At 41.8% G+C, this 18,568-nt stretch overlaps 1 protein-coding gene across 1 annotated transcript in view; it reads right to left on the reverse strand.

The window, feature by feature from the left end:
* Positions 1-18,568, reverse strand: part of Slc25a13 (solute carrier family 25 member 13) — a 180,688-nt gene that overhangs the window by 27,384 nt on the left and 134,736 nt on the right. The window contains exon 14 of the mRNA XM_052173222.1: positions 8,277-8,417. Within this exon, the coding sequence (XP_052029182.1) occupies positions 8,277-8,417 (141 nt within the window). The remainder of the gene's footprint in view (positions 1-8,276; positions 8,418-18,568) is intronic.

The following is an 18,568-nucleotide window of genomic DNA, read 5'->3' on the forward strand; positions in this document are numbered from 1 at the left end:
ACAAACCTATCTGAACAATGCCCAATACAGTGTAAGAACGCGCATGCTTGGATTAGAACACAGGAAGAGGAGCCCGTGTTCCTAGATGGCCTCTCCCTGGCAGCTAACGCCTGGGATTGCAGTAAAAAACCTTTCTGTTAAAGCAGGGTGTTGCTCTTCCTTATTCCTCGGTGGCCAAGTTTTGTCTGCAGAGGCAAACTGCACCACTGCTGCTTTCTAGTGAAACTGTTTTTGACCTCCATTAGTCATGAAGAAAAAGCTTTATAAATTGGCAGCTCCAACACAAAGATAAATCCACACAGCCCTCTTTCCATAGCAGATGATTTAGTTTATGCTACAGGAACGTAGGCCATAAAACGGGGTAAGAGAACTTTATCTACATACACATGAGGCCGTGACTCTCTACCTGCTTCCTTCCCATCCTCTGTTCACGCCACTTTGCATGCACACACACACACACACACACACACACACACACACAGCACAGGTAAGGACTCCACCACTGAGCTGCAAGCACAGACCTTGCATTCTCATGTTTTGAGAAAATGCAGTGCATGGCTTTGTTTTACTTTTTATCTTTTTTTTTTCATATGGGAACACTCCTCCACTGCTGGTGGGGTTGTGAGCTGGTACAACCACTCTGGAAGTCAGTCTGGCGCTTCCTCAGAAAACTGGGAATGATACTTCCAGATAACCCCACTATACCACTCCTGGGCATATACCCAGAGGATTCCCCAGCACGTAATAAGGACACATGTTCCACTATGTTCATAGCAACCTTATTTATAATAACCAGAAGCTGGAAAGAATCCAAATGTCCCTCAATGGAGGAATGGATACAGAAAATGTGCTATATTTACACAATGGAATACTATTCAGCCATTAGAAACAATGAATTCATGAAATTCTTATACAAATGGATGGAACTGGAGAACATCATCCTAAGTGAGGCAACCCAGTCTCAAAAGAACACTCATGGTATGCACTCTCTGATAAATGGATATTAGCCTAGAAGTGTGGAATACCCAAGACACAATTCACATATCAAATGATGCCCAAGAAGAAGGAAGGAATGGCCCCTGGTTCTGGAAAAGCTCAGTGCAGCAGTGTCAGGGAATACCAGGACAGGGAAGTGGGAAGGGGTGGATTGGGAACAGGGGGAGGGAAGAGGGCTTATGGGACTTTCTGGGAGGGGGGCCCAGGAAAGGGAAACTTACTTGAAATGTAAATAAAGAATATATCGAATAAAAAAAATAAAATAAAATAAAAATAAAAAAGTAGTTGTTCAAAGGTAATTATCCATTCTCCCTTTGCTTCAATCAGGTCTTTCCTGTCTGCTTCACCTAAGTCTCAAAAGCTACAGTTTTTGTTCACATCTTCACAACATTATTTCTAACTTCAGAAGTGTAACCTGTTTGCTGTGCTCATTGTGATTTCTCAGTTGTAAACGTATTTTTTTTTTTAAGGCACGTACGTATTCTAACTGCCATTTACTGGGAGGTCACAGAAGGCTAAGGTACTTTGCAAGTCAATTCGTGAGGGAAAATCAAAACAAAACAGAACAGAAAGCTTGGCCAAATCAATTCAGTTAAAGTTAAGCTCAGCAGTCCTAAACACACAGACAGAGTCAATCACACACCCCTCGGGCCTCCAGTATTGTCATGTTAACAGAGCACACAAAGGGAGCCCTGGGAAGGAGAAGGAAGAGCATCTACCCCAATAAAAGTTAGGACTGGGGTCCTCCTCTTAGACTTACCTGAAGGGACAACTAATAGCATTAAAGTATCAGGTTGCACCAGCCATTTGCATTTTCTCTAAGGAACTAAAGCTACGGAGAAACACTCCAGGAGTCTAAAGCTCTACCTCGGAACAAAATCCCCTGGGACCACAAGAAAACTACAGTCCTGGTGAAGCTCCCTCGATCGCAGTTCTTAGACCATTCTTGTGAGGTAGAGAGGCCCACAGTCCAGGTGCACAAAACAAAACAGGAATAACAAAATTGAAGCTGTCTGGGGTGAAGCCACAAGCACACCTCACCAGAGAGGCCTCACCTGCTGGGCAAGCCTTGATTCTCTGGGAATTTGGCCTATGGGGATGCCTGAAGAAAGTTGGAAATGGTCAGGGCACTTTCACACAATGAAACCAACTTTTCTGCTTAAATTCACTAGTAACTTCATGTGGTAATTACCAAGTCACCAAAACAGCATTTTGCAAGGCAGCGCCAAGCCTCATGGAATGCCTGTGAACTAGATTAAACCACTAGACTAGTAATTAACTAATGTATGGCAGAGTGCTCTTGCTCAAACGTGAGCAATCTTGCTCATTTCAGAAAAGCAACTTTAGCACAAAAGTGCAAAGAAGCAACGGCTGAGCCTGGTCTCAGCTCGAATACCGCGGCTGGCAGACCCTGCTCACCCAACTCCAAAATCAGGGTGCCAGTGACTTCCAAGGAGGGTTACAGGGGATTAAGATTGAGAGATAATATGAAGACGGAAAGCGCCAAGCCCCAGCCTGGTGTCATCTGCAAGAGTCGCACAGTCTGCCCTTGCATCAGCAAACAAGTTTCTACCATTTCATCTACGGAGATATTTTGATAACAGGCACTGCTATCGTACCTAGTGCTTTTTACTAGACAGCCTGTTGAAAGGCTGCCTGGCATCCTGTCAAAGTGACAAGCTGCTACATCCCATCACAGACAGCAAGGGCCTACAATGTTAGAACAGAAGGTGTTTGCTCTCCCCAATACTGTTTATTTCTTGGTAATATATATGCAAACAAAAATAGCTATAGACACTGTGTTCGTTGCTCAATGATAGGATGAGCGTCTTTGATACTATTTAAAAACAGAAGAGCCAACATATCAAGGGCCTTAGGGATAGCTTTGTGGGTAAAGCCTCCAGCTACAAGCCTGGCAACCTGTGTGTGATCCCATTAACCAATGTAAAGGAGGGAAGAGAGACTTGACTCTTCATATGTGTTTCTGACCTTGATGAATGCCCATGTGCGTGCACACACCCACATGCAAAATTAAAAACAAAACTACTCCAGAACCATGGATTTATTCCAAACTATCTCACACACCTAGCTCCCTTCTCAGATGACGCACAGTAGAGAGAGGCACATTCCATTTGAACCTAGAGTCTCAGATCTTGGGGAACTCTAATCACCTCAGGATCTGGAGGAATGCAGAGAGCCCTCTGGGGTGTGTGGAGTTGTTTAAAAGAAGCTCCATTGGAAGCAATTCTGAATATTCTCTGAGGTCACCTGCAGAACCCAGAAACAAAGTACTGGGGGAATGGGAAGGTAAATACCACTCTGAACATCTTTAAAGCAATATACAGCAAACCAGTAGCCAACATCAAACTAAACAGAGAGAAATTTGAAGCAATCCCACTAAAACCAGGGACTAGACAACGCTGTCCTTTCTCTCCATATCTTTTTAATATAGTACTTGAAGTTCTAGCTAGAGCAATTAGACAACATAAGAAGGTCAAGGGGATACAAACTGGAAAGTAAGAAGTCAAATTATCACTATTTGCAGATGACATGATAGTCTACTTAAGTGACCCAAAAACCTCCAACAGAGAACTCCTACAGCTGATAAACAACTTCAGCAAAGTGGCTGGTTATAAAATCAACGCAAGCAAATCAGTTGCCTTCCTATACTCAAAGGATAAGCAGGCTGAGAAAGAAGTTAGGGAAATGACACCCTTCACAATAGCCACAAACAATATAAAGTATCTTGGTGTGACTCTAACCAAACAAGTGAAAGATCTATACGACAAGAACTTCAGGTCTCTGAAGAAGGAAATCGAAGAAGACCTCAGGAAATGGAAAAATCTGCCATGCTCATGGATTGGCAGGATTAATATAGTTAAAATAGCCATCTTGCCTAAAGCACTATACAGATTCAATGCAATCCCCATCAAAATCCCAACTTGGTTCTTCACAGAGTTAGAAAAAGTAATTCTCAAATTCATCTGGAATAACAAAAAACCCAGGATAGCTAAAATTATTCTCAACAACAAAAGAAATTCTGGGGGAATCAGTATCCCTGACTTCAAGCAATACTACAGAGCAATAGTGTTAAAAACTGCATGGTATTGGCACAGTGACAGACAAGTGGACCAATGGAATAGAATTGAAGATCCAGAAATGAATCCACACACCTATGGTCACTTGATCTTCGACAAAGGAGCCGAAAACATCCAGTGGAAAAAAGATAGTCTTTTCAACAAATAGTGCTGGTTCAATTGGAGGTCGGCATACAGAAGAATGCGAATTGATCCATTCTTATCTCCATGTACTAAACTTTACTCCAAGTGGATCAAGGACCTCCATGTAAAACCAGACACACTGTAACTAATAGAAAAGAAACTGGGGAAGACCCTTGAGGACATGGGCACAGGGGAAAAGTTCCTGATCAGAACACCAATAGCTTATGCTCTAAGATCAAGAATTGACAAATGGGACCTCATAAAATTACAAAGTTTCTGTAAGGCAAAGGACATCGTTAAAAGGACAAAACGGCAACCATCAAATTGGGAAAGGATATTCACCAACCCTACATCTGATAGAGGGCTAATATCCAATATATACAAAGAACTCAAGAAGTTAGACCCCAGGGAACTAAATAACCGTATTAAAAATGGGGTACAGATCTAAACATTTAGAAAAATTCTAAAGAATTTTCACCTGAAGAATTTCAGATGGCTGAGAAGCACCTTAAGAAATGCTCAACATCATTAGCCATTAGGGAAATGCAAATCAAAACAACGCTGAGATTTCACCTTATACCAGTCAGAATGGCTAAGGTCAAAAACTCAGGAGACTTCAGGTGCTGGCGAGGATGTGGAGAAAGAGGAACACTCCTCCACTGCTGGTGGGGCTGTAAGATGGTACAACCACTTTGGAAATCAGTCTGGCGGTTCCTCAGAAAACTGGACATGACACTTCCAGAGGACCCTGCTATACCTCTCCTGGGCATATACCCAAATGATTCCCTGGCATGCAATAAAGACACATGCTCCATTATGTTCATAGCAGCCTTATTTATAATAGCCAGAAGCTGGAAAGAACCCAGATGTCCCTCAAAGGAGGAATGGATACAGAAAATGTGGTATATTTACACAATGGAATACTTACTACTCAGCAGTTAGAAACAATGAATTCACAAAATTTTTAGGCAAATGGTTTGATCTGGAAAATATCATCCTAAGTGAGGTAACCCAATCACAAAAGAATACACATGGAATGCAATCTCTGATAAGTGGATAATAATTAGCCCAGAAGTTCTGAACACCCAAGGCACAAATCGCATAACCAATGACTCCCATGAAGAAGTATGGAGAGGGTCCTGATCCTGGAAAGGATTGATCTAGCATTGGAGGGGAATATAAGGACAGAGAAAAAGGAGGGAGGTGATTGGAGAATGGATGGAGAGAAGAAGGTTTATGGGACATATGAGGAGGGGAGATCTGGGAAACGGGAAATCATTTGGAATATAAACAAAGAATATAGAAAATAAAAATATTTAAAAAAAAGAATTGACAAATGGGATCTCATAAAATTACAAAGTTTCTGTAAGGCAAAGGACACTGTCAAAAGGACAAAACGGCAATCATCAAATTGGGAAAAGATCTTCACCAACCCTACATCCGATAGAGGGCTAATATCCAATATATACAAAGAACTCAAGAAGTTAGACCCCAGGGAACCAAATAACCCTATTAAAAAATGGGGTACAGACCTAAACAAAGAATTTTCACCTGAAGAAATTCAGATGGCCAAGAAGCACCTTAAGAAATGCTCAACATCATTAGCCATTAGGGAAATGCAAATCAAAACAACGCTGAGATTTCACCTCACACCAGTCAGAATGGTTAAGGTTAAAAACTCAGGAGACAGCAGGTGTTGGCGAGGATGTGGAGAAAGAGGAACACTCCTCCACTGCTGGTGGGATTGTAAGATGGTACAAGCACTATGGAAATCAGTCTGGCGGTTCCTAAGAAAACTGGACATGACACTTCTGGAGGACCCTGCTATACCTCTCCTGGGCATATACCCAGAGGATTCCCCAGCATGCAATAAGGACACATGCTCCCCTATGTTCATAGCAGCCTTATTTATAATAGCCAGAAGTTGGAAAGAACCTAGATATCCCTAAATGGAGGAATCGATACAGAAAATGTGGTATATATACACAATGGAGTACTATTCAGCAATTAATTCATGAATTTTTTAGGCAAATGGATGGAACTGGAAGATAGCATCCTAAGCGAGGTAACCCAATCACAAAAGAATACACATAGAATGCAATCATTGATAAGTCGATATTAATTAGCCCTGAAGCTCTGAATACTGAAGATACAATTAGCATATCAAATGATTCCCATGAAGAAGGAAGAAGAGGGCCCTAATCCTGGAAAGGCTCGATCCAGCATTGTAGGGGAGTACCAGGACAGAGAAAAGGGAGGGGGAAAGATAGGAGAATGGATGGAGAGAAGAGGACATATGGGACATATGGGGAGGGGGGAACTGGGAAAGGGGAACGCTTTTGGATTGTAAACAAAGAATATAGAAAATAAAAATATATATTAAAAAAAAATACCACGCTGAAGGCCCTAACTGCTCAGAAGGGTCAGTTGTTACCCATGCAGGGTCCCTTATACCCACATGGGATTCTGGGGGAGGGGAAGACTTCGGTGTCTCATGTCAAGTGTCTATGGGGTAAATTTCTAGGGCCACGGACATCAAAAACACTTCACATGCATGGCTTAGGAGAAAATAAAGACAGTGCACTCTAGAAGTCATTAAGTCAAAAAGCAGTAAGGAATGGCGGGATACTGCTTAAAATTTTTAAATTCACACAATATTTTGAATAAAACATTTAGATGTATGTATACATATACTGTTAATTATCTGTATTTCTGCATATACAAATTAAGCTGATTTAGGTTGACTTTGAATTTTCACCCCATTGAGTTGGCAACAGATTGTATTAAAATCTTATTGGAAAAGAGTGGGTACTTTTTGTTCAATAAAAATTTAGTGCTGGGAATAGATGCAGATAACTTTATTTTATTTTACATTTTGAGACAAGGTCTCTCTGTGTGCCTCTGGCTAGCTTTGGACTCTATCTATCCCAGGCTGGCCTTGAAAGCATCTGTCTCTGCCTCCGAAGCACTGGTATTAAGGGCTATTCCAATATGGTAGAAAAGTAGGGAAAACTTTTCAAATTTCCACCAAAAATTGACACTGTCATCCTGGAAAACCATTTTATAAACAAAAAATAAGTGACATTTATGATAATTAAGAAGAGGTACCTGGAAAGACTCAGTGAAACAGTATTTGGCAAAACCAGAACGGGGAACTGGGAAGGGGTGGGAGGGAGGACAGGGGAAGAGAAGGGGGCTTACGGGACTTTCGGGGAGTGGGGGGGGGCTAGAAAAGGGGAAATCATTTGAAATGTAAATAAATTATATCAAATAAAAAAAAAGACAAAAAATAAAAATTAAAAAAAAAAAAAAAAAAAAAAAAAAGAAGAGGTACCAATACAGGAAAGTTACCTGGTGCCTGAATATATGGAGGATCAGAAAGTTCTTGATCTAATAATTTGGTTTGGGGTTGGGGAGACAGTTCATAGTTTGCTAGTCAATGTTAAAGACCTCAGTATGGATCTCCAGGGCACATATAAAAAACTAGCTGTGGTCACATGCCTGTAAGCCTGGTGTTGGGGAGTGGGAAACAGGAGTCATTGGGACTCATTGCAAGCCAGTCTAGCCAATCAGTGGCGTCCAGATTAAGTGAGGAACATGTCATCAAAGAGTGGAAAGTAGTAGAAGACTCTCACTGTTGACCTCTGGCTATCACGCGCATGTGTTCACACATCCAAACGTGTGTAACCACCACCCCACATAATATACACAGACACACACACACAAACTTACACATAGACACGCTTGCGTATGTGCACGCACATACACACACACACATAGACAAAACAAAGAGAATCAAGTTCTTATATCAATACAAGTCCAAAAAACAGGGGCAGCCAGTGGCTGAGGTCAGGGTCACCAAGGAGACTCTGTGCTGAAAGACTCTATCAGGAGCCACTCCCATTACAGTCCTTCTGAGTTTTTGTATCTAAGGGCAGTTTGCTGGCAGAAGGTAGGAAGGGACGCCTCCTAATTGGCAGGACAACATCCTATGGGTTCTAGCAGAACTTCTGTGCTTAAGATAACAGTGATTAAACAAGCCAGTAAAAGAAAAGTTACCTTGTAGACGCCGAAGAACCCCAGGTCTCGAACCACAGACAGCGCGCTGACTCGGGGGCCAGTGGTGATCTCTCCGGCCACTTGCAAGCGGATCTTGACTATTTCTAAAGGATTTGTGAAAATCACTTGGGAGCCTCCAGCCTAAAGAGAAAAGGGAAAGTTTAGGATCAAAGCTGAAACATGTTAAGGGATCAAGGTAAGATGAATACATTATTGAGCAAAGTTTGGGATATTCTAGTCTCATCAGATGATGGTCTCAGATCATTCAGTTCTATCCACCAATTAAAACAGACAGTCGATCAGTAAGATGGCTACATGGGTAAAGGTGCTTGCAACCAAGCCTGAGGACCTGAGTTCGATTCCTGGGACTCATAGGGTGGAAAGAGAGTTGACTCCTGTCAAGTTATTCTGTGACCTCAATTATGTGTACACACACACACACACACACACACACACACATACACATACACACAAATGTAACTAAATTTTAAAAAAGAATTGAGATGCAGCTAGGGGTTATGAGGGTGAATCAAACTCCACTTGTGGTTTGGAAGCTTCCAGGATGGAGATTCTAGTTTCTTAGTGAGGCGAACACAAGAACACATAGAGCTGAGAGAGGCAGCTGTCCCTCCACTCACCCTGAAACCAGAGGGAACTAAGTAGCGTGCACAAGCCAAGCCCTTCATACGCCCAAGACTCCAGGCTTGATCCCCAGCACCAGAAAAACAGAGGATTTCAGGAAGCATGGATAACTGCCACCACAACACCCAAGCCAAAGACACAAAAGCATTACTAGACTGAACTCAAAACAATAAAATAAAAGTTAGTTAACATTCACATAGGCAAATTCGTATCTCAAAATAGGAGGGAGCAAGGTGTCACAGATTCCCTGATTCTGGCAGTGATTTAAACATTGCCGAAGACTTGTATACTCAGAGGAAGAAATCTTAAAAAAAAAAACAGCAGGATTCAAATTCCATTTTATGGAATTAGTATTACAATTTTACTTATACATTGCCTATGTGTGGAATCACTCTTTCATGTAAACTAAATGATGCAACGATGGTGATTACAGCCTAAACTTTGTATACTGTGGGCTCATTTGCTCCAGCGATGGCTGGATACCACACCTCCGAAATTTCCAGTGAAATGTTTAAAGAGTACATACAATACAGGTAACCTCATTTTGAAGCCAAGTTCTTATTAATCATATATGTTTTTTCTTAATAGTCTCGAACTTGTTATTTCTTAATTATAGATATACCAAATTTTATATAACCCAACTAAGATTAGTCACAATGTGGCAAAATTCTAAATGTGTATTATGAAATGATGTCCCTAACGCCAGAGCACAGATATGAGGCTCACACAGCTTATGAGAGGCCATCATGGGCACAGGTAAATTAGGGAAGACTCAACACATACATCTCTCAAATGGTCCCTCTGTACTAAGTGGAATGCATTAAGCTCCGAGAGTGGTCTCTGAAGTATTGTTCATGATAGTGTGCAGTAAGACTAGGAAACAACATAAATATCCAATAATGAGAACAGATTAAATGAATTTGACTACACTCATGCACTGAATACTAGGCACCAAGTACTGTGTTACATGTTCACCGAAATGTTAATTGGAAAGTGTTACCGTACACAGAGAAGACTCACACCAAAGGGATACTTGGGCCGTGATAAAATGACAGTTAAGTTTTTCTTAGCATATTTTAAATTTCTGTATAGATGCTATGTTACTAGGATAAAAATGTTAACGAAAAGTGAAAGAAATGTTTATTTATTGCTTTACTCTTTTTAACAATGCAGTATCTTTATTATCTTTATCAGGACACAGTTTTTTAAAAATCAGAACAAACTTTCCCTGTCTGCATTTACAGAGCGGTGGTATTCATGCATTTCTTGGATACGGGCTACCTCTCCCTGTTCACTCCATGATGTGTCTTGCCCATCCCTTTCTCCAGATCATCTAAACAACTTGCGAGGTCTTGGGAAGGCCATGATAAAGTAGGAAATAGAGCCTGAGACAGCATGTCTTGGAGCTTGTGTCTGCCTGGTCCACACAACAGCAACTTCCCCTCTGCTAAGAAGAGCTGCGTTTGCAGGAACCCGGTGTTGGTGAAGGGAAGCCCTGTTTCCACCACCCTAGAGCACGTGGGTTTGCAGAGGATTCCTCCACAGCATGCAGTCATCTGATGAACAAGAAATGAACTTGGTTACCATATTAAGCACACAAGGGAGATTCTTTTAGTGCTTCTGGGCCAGAGAACTCTTCATATTAAAGTGGAGATCATTATCAAATTCAAAAATGAGCTATAAAAGGGGAGCTGTTCTAGCTGGAGCAATAAAAACTCTGCCATGGGACAAAATTGAGTAGGATGGAACTAGTCTAGGGGCTGGTTTCTCTTTCTGACTTTCGCTGTTTTCAGAGTAGAGAGAACTTTCTGAGCATACGATGTAAGGGGTAGGAGGAGAGGCTACAAAGAGGCTGATTTCTCAAAACCCAAAACTGGGTAATTCTCAGCATACCCCAGTGTTCTCACATCTCAGCAGGTGAGAAGGCAGCTGAGTGCCCCGTGTGAAGACAGACCCTCAGCTCACTTCTCTTTCAGATCACCTCGCTTATTGCAAAAAGCAAAGACATGCTGACCATTCATGCCTGGCCAGTACCAAATAGTGGCGGATAGGAGGCCATTCCTTTGACCATAAGGCAGTATTTCTGCGTCCCAGCCAAGTCACAATTACCTTCTAAGCTTGTAAGAGGCAGTGACTTCTGGACTCCACACCAGATAACTAATTAAGAATTTCTGTGTCTGAGCTTTTTAAAAAATTTCCTTTCTGATTATGCACATGAAGGACTGAAAAACGTCTCTTTAATATGCAATCTGGAGGATGTCTGTCAATTCTGAGAGTTTTCTCATCTTCTATAAAAGCTATGATTTCTAATTCCAGTCCCCCATATTATTTCAGAGAATAGCTTTTATGTTTTCCTTTTGATCTCACAACCAAGCATTGCCATTATCAAAGGTATAATTTTTAGACACAGAATTGTCTCATTATTTTATTTCTTTACAAACACCTGTAAAAGTTAACAATGTATCCAATAAGACAGGAACTTAACTCTCAAACTCTAACTCCAAGACAACAGACAGATACCAACTCTTCGGAAGAGCAAAGTTAGATTGTGAGTTTAGGATACTTGAGATGCACAAGAGAAAAATACAGGTCATAGGGCTGTAGGGACTGGATGCACCAGGAAGAAACTGTAATGTTAGTAATGGAAGGATGTATAACCTAGCCTTTGGCAGACCAAGAAATAAAGAACCCACAGACCCAACGTGGCACACTGGAAGGTGTCAAAGATGAAAAAGGTCCTTTGGAGTCTGACTGGAAGCAAGTGAGACTTGAAGGCACCGAGCAAAGATGCTTATCACCCGGTACACAGTGTCTGGGCATCTCCAGGGCTTGATCACTGCACAGCACACTCCTGCCTGCTGCTCTTCCATCTTCTGCTCTATTGTCCATTCATAGTACCTCAGCCACGTCCCTCCTCTGTAGAGATCAAAGATACCTCAAGAGGGCCAACAATGAACAGGAACGTCTATTGTACACAAGGGCTTTGTGCCCCTCATCACCTGAGAGCTCTGGATGGGCAAAGACACTGCCGTTTGTGTACATGTGGTGTTTGTCAGAAATCATTTTCTTATGGCTTTCTGGGGTCCCTGGCGGGTTTCAAAGAAGGGTTGTCACACGGAATGCGTGGTGGTATAGTGTACCCTCAGTGAGGGCAGGGACTTCATTCTGGCTTTCTTGCTTTAGTTTCTGTTTCTGGCTCCAAGTGAGGAAAGAAAACACAGACTGGCTGTGGTGGTTTGAATGGGAAATGTGCCACTTAGACGCTGGCATTGGAAACTTTTGTCCCCAGTTGGTGGCACTCTCTGGAGAGAGTGTGGGGAGTTAGAGACTTGTGGGAGGAAGCACATCACTGGAGTGGGCTTTGAGAGTTACCCCACTTCTGGTGTGTCAGCTTCATGCTTGCTGTTAAGGTCTCTCAGCTACCTATTCCTGCTGTTTATCTATGGCCGGGGGGACAGTTCCTGCTGTCTATCTATGGCCAGCGGGACAGTTCCCTGCCGTGATGGATGGACACGTGTTCCTCTGGAAGCATAAGCCCACATGAACTCTTTCACAAGGTCATTAGGTGATGATGTTTTATCATTGCAGCAGAAAACTGACACACTTGTTTCTGCTCCTGAATATCTATCCGCATACTCATTCTCTAAATGTTTTATAAACACTCATGTTCGAAGTTGTGCTTAAGAGCTTGCTGTGGGAGCACACTATCTGTAACCTCAGGAGATCCTCGGGAGATGGAGGCAGACAAGGAGACCAAGAGTTCCTTTGCTGTATAGAAAATTTGAGGTCATCCTGGGCTACATAAAACCTCCTAACTCAATTCCCTGCTCCACCCCAAAAAGGGCAAAGTTCACCTTGGGAATTTTGCAGGAGCAAGAAAGCATCCCTGTTCTTGGAGAACTTAAAATAAGTGTGGAAATAATAATGGACGTCCAGTTCATACCTCACATGGATAACCTGGACCCTGCTTTGCATGTACTGTGGGTCTTTACATCAGGGCAAATACAAAAATGTCATTGTTCGAGTAGAACTGGTTTATCAAAAGTCCCAGATGTCTAGGACTAAGCTGAGATACCTAAGCACCCGTGTCTCAGCAAGTGCACGTATTTGGAGATGGAGTTTCTTTAAAAAAAAAAAAGAATTAAGTTAAAATGAGTCTGGGCATATACCCAGAGGATTCCCCAGCATGCAATAAGGACACATGCTCCACCATGTTCATAGCAGCCTTATTTGTAGTAGCCAGAAGCTGGAAAGAACCCAGGTGTCCCTCAACGGAGGAATGGATACAAAAAATGTGGTATATTTACACAATGGAGTACTATTCAGCCATTAGAAACAATGAATTCATGAAATTCTTAGACAAATGAATGGAGCTGGAGAACATCATACTAAGTGAGGTAACCCAGTCTCAAAAGACCAATCATGGTATGCACTCACTGATAAGTGGATATTAACCTAGAAGTGTGGAATACCCAAGAAACAATTCACATATCAAATGATGCCCAAGAAGAAGGAAGAAGTGGCCCCTGGTTCTGGAAAGGCTCAGTGCAGCAGTGTAGGGGAATACCAGAACATGGAAGTGGGAAGTGGTGGATGGGGGAAGAGGGGGAGGGAAGAGAGCTTATGGGACTTTCGAGGAGGGGGGATCCAGGTAAGGGGAAATCATTTGAAATGTAAATAAAGAATATATCGAATAAAAAAATGAGTCTTACGGGTGTGTGTGTGCGTTTGCTTCTTTGTTAAGTGAGGAGCAAGATTGGCTCTTGTTAATGTAGTCCTGGCTGGCCTGGAACTTACTTTATAGACTATGCTGGCTTCACTCTTAATTGCTCTTGCCTCTGCTACTTCATGACTGTAATTATGCTACTGTTAAGAATCTTAATATAAGTATCTGATATTTAGAACATCTGATATGCAACTCCCAGAAGGGTCTCAACCCCCAGGTTGAGAACCACTGATTTAGATAGAACAGAAGGGTATGAAAGAGGATGTCAGAAAAAAAACCACTGAGCCAAATCATGGAAAAGACAGTCTTGGAAGAAGGACTGGACCCTGACCACAATCCTGAAGAGGGACAGTTAAATCTGAAGAGATGGCATGTAAAAGATAGCATAGAACTGCAGGGGAACATCCAAGACTTGGAAAGAGGCTTACATAACAAAGGGCTATGTTTGGTGCTAATTTGGAAAAAAAAGGGGGCCCAAACCAAGGGTACTAATTAGGGTTTTAGCAGATTGGGAAAGAAAGAAAAGGTACAATTAGGACAATTATGTCTGTAAGAAGGGAAGGGATGAGCGGACAGTGGGGCTACAAGGAAAACCTACAGGGTTAGAATGAAGAATGGGAGGTGAAAGGAGTTGAGGTTTTGCAGCTATTTCAGGGGCAGAGAATAATAGAGAATCATCAACCCAGAATGTGAAGAATGTGAGTTGGCAGATAAGAACTAAGACTCAGTAGAGGGCACGCTCCACTAAAGCTCTACCTAGGTATGAGGTTGGAAGGAGGATTAAAGGCAAGAGAGGTGAATGAAGACATGAACTACAGTGTTGTCCTGGGAATCCAGGCAGAGAAGTAAGTCTGGAATGTGGCTTCAAGAAAGGAACTGGTTAGTCAACAAGATTTGCAAACACAGACACAGCCAAACCTAGTGATCTAATGTGAAAGCAAAGTGACTGCTGAGGCAGAGAGGGCACATGAGAAAATGGCTGTCACTAGGAGAGTAGGACAATGGGTATTTAGAGTCACCAAGGAGAAAGGCAGTCGAATGCAGAGATAAAATAGCTGGGGAGATATATACATATATATTTACTAAAGCAAGACACAGTCATTTTTGAGTACAAGAGGAGAGTGGGGGATAAAGATAAAAATCTGAACTTCCCTGGAAAGCAAGTTTTAGGCCAGCCTGAGCTACAAGGCAGCTAACGTCCAATATGTAATCACAGCCATATCCCCACCCCACCCCTCCCCACCACTGATGGCAAAAAAGATTCTGGCACTCTACAAGAAGTTATGATCAGCATTATAGAGGTGATGGTGATGATTCAAGAGGGAATTGCTTGTGCATGCTTTTGCTAAACTCAACACAAACAGCCTGGAAGCCACAGCAGACAGTGGAGTCGATAAACACAATTTAGGGCTGTATCAGCACCTGTCAGCAGAGCAGCCAGAGCCATAGGCAGCACCACATGGTATCCCACAAAGAGGCTACTGTGGGTACACATGACCCATAGATGGGTAAGTTCAGTTTCATGTGGATTCCTGCCCAGCCAGTTACCATACTGAGCAAGAATACCTGACAATCCATTTCATTTGACTGAACAGTAGCAAAACAAACAAACAAACAAAAAAACTATTGCATTTCTAAACAGCAAGAAACTAATGTTCAAAAATATTACATATCTTCAGAGGAGAAAGAAAAAGAACTGGTATATCCCAAAGAGAGCTTATACCTCAACTCAACTTTCTTCTTTTGAAAATAAGTATCATTAGCAAGAAATAACTACGTACGATACACAAGAACAAAAATGAAGAAAATTATAGGTTTTGTGTTTTGTTGTAATAGGAATAAAAGATTTGAAGACTAGGGAACCAACTACTGTTATGAGGAAGACTCAATGTTGTAAATGTATATTTGCCCATAATTCAATTTCAAATGCAGATGTTATTAAAAAATATCATTTTAAAAATGAAATCAAATATTATTAAAATATCTTTTTCATCAAATTAATTTAACATTCAAAGCAATTTTCCAAAGTAAAATTTTCACTTAGTTTTCCAAAGATGTTAAAAAAGTCACATGGAGAATTTATTGGTGCCCATCTATGAATCAGAACATTAGGAAAAAACTTTAAACGTAGCACAAGCTAAATAAACGGGAAGACCCATAAATAGTGACACGGCACACTGAAAAGCCATGCACAGGGAACTCAGGCAGTAAAAAGGGAGGCTCCATCTGCCTATAGCTAGGAACCCCTTTCCTCTGCATATAACCTGTGAGCATGATAGACTGTGACTGTTTATTGATCTTTTCTTCTTTAAAGGGGGAAGCTAGGAGACTGCATTTACCATGTATCAGCATAAGTCCCATCAACCATGATGAAGGACTCTGCCTCAGTGGTCTTTCTGGCATAGTCTCCAGCTTCCATTACCTACTGCTTCCCAGGATTCTCATCTAGAGCATAGCTAGCCAAGGTCCTGTATGCTGGAGAAGGGCCAGGCACTGACAATATACCAATGCAAGGATCACAAGAAGTTACATTTAGTTTCCATTTGTCAAGCTGTGGTTGGCTGCATATGAAGGCCTTCCCAGTAGAAGCAATACAACCTTGAACTCACTACAAAGGCCAGGCTGTCCTAGATCTCATAGAAGCACCTGCCCCAGAGAATGCTGGGATTAAAGGCATGCACTACTACACCTGGTTAGCTGCCTCTTAAGATCTCCTTCATGTCTTTAGTGTTTGACTCTGCAAGCTGCTTTAATGGCTCTGGCCTTCTTAGCACCAGGAGGTATCTATTAGTTCTAATCTAGTAAGGCTGTCCCCCTACTGTGACCACCACTACAATCATCTCCAGCAAGCTTCTGACAACACCAACTGTACATGCGTCAGTCCTGAAGGTCCCTTTCTGGAATGATGTGGTTCCCTATCAAGCAAGGCAAGGTAGTCTTTCACTGTTGGTGCTAGCGATGGGCCTTGTGCAGACTAGGCAGGTCTCCTCCACTAGGCTATTCCTTGAGACCTTGGAGGGATTGTATTTGTAGAAACATTTCCCAAGAATGAATGGTTCATAGGTGTGACTAGAGACAAGTCACTGTTATAAGCCTCGGATGACAGCACCCTCACAAACCCTTTCTCTTCATCCTCCTCTCCAGAGGCCTGAGTCAGACATTTGGGGAGCCCTTGCAGCACAGTGGGCACAGAGCTGAACTCTACCCAGACATCTTGTCCCCTTGCCTCATTCATGCCCCAGTGTAGGCTCTATGACTCTTGCCTTTCTAAAGATGAGAAAGGAGAGACACAGAATTCTGTCCATGGAACAGATAAAAATTGAGTCCAGTCTGGCTGAATTTCAAACCAAAGCTCAGAATCTTTATGCTAATTCATTACAAAAAAAAAAAAAACAAACAAAAAACTGAGCATTGAAATAGGTTTTGAAGTTTTTTTTTTCTTCTTTGTGAACAATGCCTGCTTGTGTCTTTGGTCAATCTGATCCTCTGGACCACAGTTTTCAAGAATTGTGACACTTTTGTCACATAAACCCATACACATCAAAGAGCTATGGAGAGGTGTGTTGTTTTAGATGAATCGAATTGGCTTAACACGTCTCCCCTTTGTCCTTTGTAGATCAGTCAACAAATCACACAGAAGCCGGACAAGTAGGAATTTTCATCTCCAAATCATTAAAATATGAATCCTTGCAGCCTGCTTTAGACTCAATCAGAAATGGGTAATTGGTGGCAATTTCTATTTCATTCAGATGGGCTTGCAAAAAAAAAAAAAGCTTATTGTCGTTGGTGTAGATTTTACATTAAGTACAGCCCCACCTCTCTGGACGCCGTCGTTCACACCTTTACTCAACAGCTTTGGCTATTGCTAGTCCTGTCTGACTCCCGTCATCAGCACAAATGCACCTTTACACCCTGTGGCCCGAGAGCCGCCAGAGCGGGAAATGGGCTGTGGCCGCTGTGACTGTGCCAGCATGGAGCCCACACACCACGCTCCTCAAATGACTCTGGCTCTGTCCACACAAAGCATCATCATTTCCAAAATGCCCTAATTTTTCACATGATATGATTTCTTGGGGCTCAAAGTAAAATTATAGTTTTTTTCCTTCTAATATCCCCTCTCAGTAAAATGGGCTAGATGGCTACTCTGCAAAGAACCTGAAATATGGCTTCTCTCACGGCTTCTTTTGGTCCATGCCTAGGTGTTTTTATAAGCTTGCTATCTTTGCTTCCTCACAAGTTTGCAGCCCCAATTTCTCTTCTCATGTGACAAAAGAGACTTGCATTACTGTTGATGTCTCTGAATGCACTGGAAACATTATGGTTGGGGGTGAAGGTACAGCTATCTCTTTAGTAGAAACAGCATTCTAAGGAATATTTAGAAAGTCAACATAATCCAGATGCATTGGATTATGCTCCCTTTCTCTAAACATCCAAAGAACAATGACCCTCACTAAACCTCACTAAACTGACTATATTCCTTATGTAGAATGGGTACAGACAAACAGATTTACTTATTATAAGTCGAATAGTCTCATTATCACGACTGCAACAGGTATCAGCCATCTAAATACGTGACATCTGCAGGGGCTCCTACTCTTCCTACTCTGCCATAATCCATTTTTCTTCCATTTGCCTGAATACAACAAGCTATTCTGCAAAGTGTCCTTACTAAATGAGACAGTATTCCCAAACATTCATTCTTGAACCTGTGGGATCCCATCATAAGTAACTAGGAAAGTAAAAAAACAAAACAAAACAAAACAAAACAAAAAACAGCCTCTAGTCACCAATCCTGAGAGTACACTGACAGCCTTTCTTTAAAAACAATTAAAGCCATCAGTCTAATGTCCACAGAAACATGGCATTATATTCTAACACAGCATAATTTCTGCTATGTTTTAAACTAAAGGCATTAAATATATCC

The sequence above is a fragment of the Apodemus sylvaticus genome, chromosome 2, assembly GCF_947179515.1.
Source record: "Apodemus sylvaticus chromosome 2, mApoSyl1.1, whole genome shotgun sequence".
Taxonomy (NCBI): Eukaryota; Metazoa; Chordata; class Mammalia; order Rodentia; family Muridae; genus Apodemus; species Apodemus sylvaticus.